The 4,287-nt window shown below is 19.7% G+C and overlaps 1 protein-coding gene across 1 annotated transcript, besides 14 other annotated features; it reads right to left on the bottom strand.

Annotated features, from left to right (window-relative positions):
* EDI_307120 (ATP-dependent rRNA helicase rrp3, putative) lies at window positions 1–900 on the bottom strand (the record flags this gene model as incomplete). Its single annotated transcript, XM_001733596.1, has 1 exon — window positions 1–900. A coding segment is annotated over one exon (900 nt), but the record flags the coding sequence as incomplete, so codon positions are not given.
* Window positions 901–903: 3 nt separating this feature from the next.
* Window positions 904–967: a microsatellite.
* Window positions 968–975: 8 nt separating this feature from the next.
* Window positions 976–1,046: a sequence feature (AT_rich).
* A 27-nt stretch (window positions 1,047–1,073) lies between these two features.
* Window positions 1,074–1,111: a sequence feature (AT_rich).
* Window positions 1,112–1,353: 242 nt separating this feature from the next.
* Window positions 1,354–1,398: a sequence feature (AT_rich).
* A 204-nt stretch (window positions 1,399–1,602) lies between these two features.
* Window positions 1,603–1,631: a sequence feature (AT_rich).
* A 1,008-nt stretch (window positions 1,632–2,639) lies between these two features.
* Window positions 2,640–2,711: a microsatellite.
* A 218-nt stretch (window positions 2,712–2,929) lies between these two features.
* Window positions 2,930–2,962: a sequence feature (AT_rich).
* A 30-nt stretch (window positions 2,963–2,992) lies between these two features.
* Window positions 2,993–3,051: a microsatellite.
* Window positions 3,052–3,079: 28 nt separating this feature from the next.
* Window positions 3,080–3,124: a sequence feature (AT_rich).
* A 54-nt stretch (window positions 3,125–3,178) lies between these two features.
* Window positions 3,179–3,218: a sequence feature (AT_rich).
* Window positions 3,219–3,415: 197 nt separating this feature from the next.
* Window positions 3,416–3,525: a sequence feature (AT_rich).
* A 36-nt stretch (window positions 3,526–3,561) lies between these two features.
* Window positions 3,562–3,645: a sequence feature (AT_rich).
* Window positions 3,646–3,829: 184 nt separating this feature from the next.
* Window positions 3,830–3,919: a sequence feature (AT_rich).
* A 44-nt stretch (window positions 3,920–3,963) lies between these two features.
* Window positions 3,964–4,201: a sequence feature (AT_rich).
* Between the last annotated feature and the right edge of the window lie 86 nt (window positions 4,202–4,287).

The raw sequence follows: 4,287 nt of genomic DNA on the forward strand, positions 1-4,287 counted from the left end.
TTCTAATGCAATTAATCGTTTTTGTTGACTCATTTTCCCATGTAATGGAATTGCTGCATATCCTAATTGTCTTAACATCATTACTAATTTTGTACATCCTGAACATTTCATAGTAAATATAATAATTGATTTTCCTTCTGTTTCTTTTAATATACTTAATAAATATCCATCTCTATATTTAAATGGAATAAAACAATATTCTTGTCTTAATGTATCAACTGTTTGATATTTTTGTTCTTCTTCTTTAATTTTAACAGGATGTGTTAATGATGCTCGTTGTAATTTTTCAACTTTTGTTGACATAGTTGCTGAAAACAACATTGTTGTTCTTTGACTTGGTAATTTTTCAATTAAATAATCAATTTCATTTGCAAAATCCATCTCAAGTAATTTATCAGCTTCATCAATTACTAAAAATTTAACTTTTTGAATTGATTCTTCAACTCCTTTTGTATTTTTAATATGATAAACTATTCTTCCTGGTGTTCCCAACAAAATTACATGTGGTCTTTTTGCAAGTTGAACACTTTGTTTCATTACATCCATTCCTCCTACTAATAAACATGACATTAATCCAGGAAGTGCTTTTCCTATTTCATCTAATACTTCAACTACTTGTGCTGCTAATTCTCTTGTTGGTTCAATAATAATACAATAAAATGCTCTATTCTTTTCTTTAACATTTAATAAATGTTGAATCATTGGAAGTAGAAATGATGCTGTTTTTCCACTTCCTGTTTGTGCAATTCCAATAATATCTTTCTTTTGTAATGCAACTGGAATAGAATTTTCTTGAATTTTTGTTGGTTTCTTATATCCTAAATACTCTACTACTTTCAACACTTCAGGAATCAATCCTAAATCTTTGAATGTCTTTTGTTTAGAAGCAGTATCATCCATCTCTTCTCTTTTTCTTTTTCATTTTTTTTTTATTTTTTATTTATTTTTCTTTTTTTGTATTTTTTTTAGGGTTTCTTAAATTTAGAAAATAAATTAAAAATTTTTATTTTAATTTTAAAAATTTCTTTAAAATGTATAATATAAATGGAAAATAAGGGTTATTAAGGGTTGACATATTATTTATATTTTTTGTGAAATTTATTATAATTTTCAATATTCTTTCATTATTTACATAAACAACAAATAATCATCTATTTATCATTGTGTTATATTATTTTATATTTCAATGAATAGTCAATGTTAAATGAAATAGTTCTATTTAATGATTAATAACAATCAATATTAATTATGATAAAAATGAATTATTGTTGTTATAATAGTGATTCTTATTATGTATCATTTAAAACAATAAATATTTAGTTCTATAAGATATTCATTTCAATATGATTAATGTAAATTAATATGTTAATGTTTTATATTTATCTAATATTATAATTACACCACTTAGTAATGTTAATATGTTTTTTATTTATAATTTCATTCACAGATTGTGTTACTTTGTTATTTACTTCTTAAAACATTAAAAATTGTATTTGTTATAAAAATTATTGAATTATGATTGTATTCAATACAATCAAATAAATTAAATACGATATAATGGATGTACTAAAGTTACGTTATCATCTATATTGATTCTAATTCAATATTTTATAATGAAATATTTTATTTTAGTGGTTTGTTAATTAACTTCTATAATCAACTTATAAAACATATTTTATGAAATGAATAATGTTTAACATCAGAATTGTTTGAATGAATCGTACTTTTATTTGTATTAATGTTAAATTTTGTTATTTGCTTCATTGTATTAGTTATTTCATAATTTATTTCACTATCACTGTAATCATTTTTATATTTTGAATATAATGTAAGATGAATACACTTAAAATCATTAACATTCAACACAGTACCTAATTGAGTCATTATCATTTCACTACAAGAAATGATAGGAGTTTTAATATTAAAAATAGTAGATTGATTAATTTGTGATATATTCTTTTGTTCATGATAATGAACAAACAGGTCAACAGTTTTTATTCGTTTTGAATCATGATTATAAACATGTTTAATAATATCCTTTGTTATTTGTTCAATACATTCTTTTGTATTATTTTTATACTCTTTTATATAATCAGAAGGTGTTGTTATATGTTGGTCTATAATTTTTTGTGATGTACCAACATCAATGAAACCAGTTTTTAATAAATTTATTGTGCAGAATAATTTAATTGAAGTATTATACTTCTTTTTGTACAATATCAAATCCAATTTAAACCTAATATCAATTAATTATTTAGCACCAGTTGTATATTCAAAATAAGGTCATTTTCTAAGTTCTTAACAATTAGTGTTAGGTTTAAGTCATAAGTTCACAGAAATAATTTACTATTATAATTACGTTATTAATGAAATGAATTTCAATTTTTGTATTATCTTTCAAATATAGCTTTTTATAACATTGTTATATTCAAATGTATTTTTCAACTCTTTTGTTCAAATAATTAATAAATTAACTCATTACTTATTGTTTGTTCTTTTTGTATCACTATATATTCAAAAGACTATTTTGGTATTATTATTATTCATATCCATAACTAACAACACTCACCAAATACTGTAACTGGTATTATATTGTGGTTGTTGTTAATAAATAACATTTATAAAACAAAGTTATCAAATATTTTAATTGTTGTTGGTATTATTTTTCTGTTTTTATTTCTATCATACTATCTGTATTTTATATGTTTATTATGTTTACATATTCTTTCTCTTTTCAATGTGTTGAATTTTTACTGTATACAATATTAATTTCTTTAGTTTTTTCCAATTTTAAACATTTTATACCATATTTATCATAAATATGAAATGTTTCAAAATTAGGAAAGAACCTTCCTGAATATTTATTTAAAGGAATTGGATTAAAATGAAATCGTTCTATATTTCCTTGAATTCTTTTAACTCCAATTTCTAAATTAATAAAATATTTAATATCATTAAAATACATTGACATTATCATTATTGAATTATATCATAGTTTAATTCTTATTTTTATTTATTATTGTATATTTTTAATTCTTCTTTTTAATTTCAAGTCGAAATAATTTTAAGATCATCATTCTAATTTATTTATATTATAATTTAATTAAATATTTATTGATTAAATCTTAAAACATAATCAAGATTCAAACTCTTGTAATCTTTCTTCTTTTGCTTTACCTTATTAAAAATTTTTAATTCAATAATTTAACAATATAAAACCATTATCAATGAAAATATTATTTTTACTATTCATTAGTTACTATTTTCTTGTCTAATGATTGTAGAATTTATCAATGTATATTTATTAGAATGATGATATATTCATTTCTATTCAACTTAATGAACATTTAATTATAGATAATGCAAAAGGAATAAATATACTTATAGTATTTTCTCTTTATTATCATTATTATCCTATTATTATAAAATAAAAATGATAATAAATAATCTGATATTTCATTATCTATTATAATTTATCAGTTATCTTTCATGAATAATATGTATTTTTAAAATTTAAATATTTAACATTATCACACCATCACTCAGATACATTGATTTATGTTTTAATAAAGTAATACAAATATTATTTATATAAGTATAGTCTGTTTAATTTTAATCATTTAAATGAATTATTTTGAAATATTTCATTTCCATTTATTGTTAATTCAAATTATATAACACTTCTTCTTACATGTTTTATGCATTAAACTAATTATTATTAAATTTTTGAGTATTATAGTCAATTCTTTTTAAAATGACATGCAATATTTTTCATAAACAAAACAACAAGAAATATAAAAAGAAATACTCTACACATCAAGTAGATGAGAATAAATAAGTAAATTATTAATAATAACATGATACAAAGAAATAAATTATTTATTAAATCTAACAAATGATTTAATTATGAAATTTTATTCTTCGTTTCAATAACTAAATCAGAATGATAAAAACATCAAAAACAATAATAAAATTAATAAAACGAATTATCAATACAATATAATTAAAGAATGATTAATTATAATTGAATCTGAATAGATAAAATAATATCTAATACAAATCAAAAATATATAAATTATTCAATTACATTTTAATCACTATTAATTAAATAAATATTACAATATTTTTACTTATACAATGTTTAAAAACTGTTACAATTTATTTTTTTTTATCAATATATTAAATAATAAATATTTTATTTCTTGTTTTCAAATACTTCAAAGACGATGTACTAATTTCCAACAATCTTAAACTTCTTTTTAGGTCAAATAAAAGTTTTCAAGACCC

The sequence above is a fragment of the Entamoeba dispar genome, genomic scaffold (assembly GCF_000209125.1).
Source record: "Entamoeba dispar SAW760 scf_1105229457587 genomic scaffold, whole genome shotgun sequence".
In the NCBI taxonomy this organism is placed as follows: Eukaryota; Evosea; order Mastigamoebida; family Endamoebidae; genus Entamoeba; species Entamoeba dispar.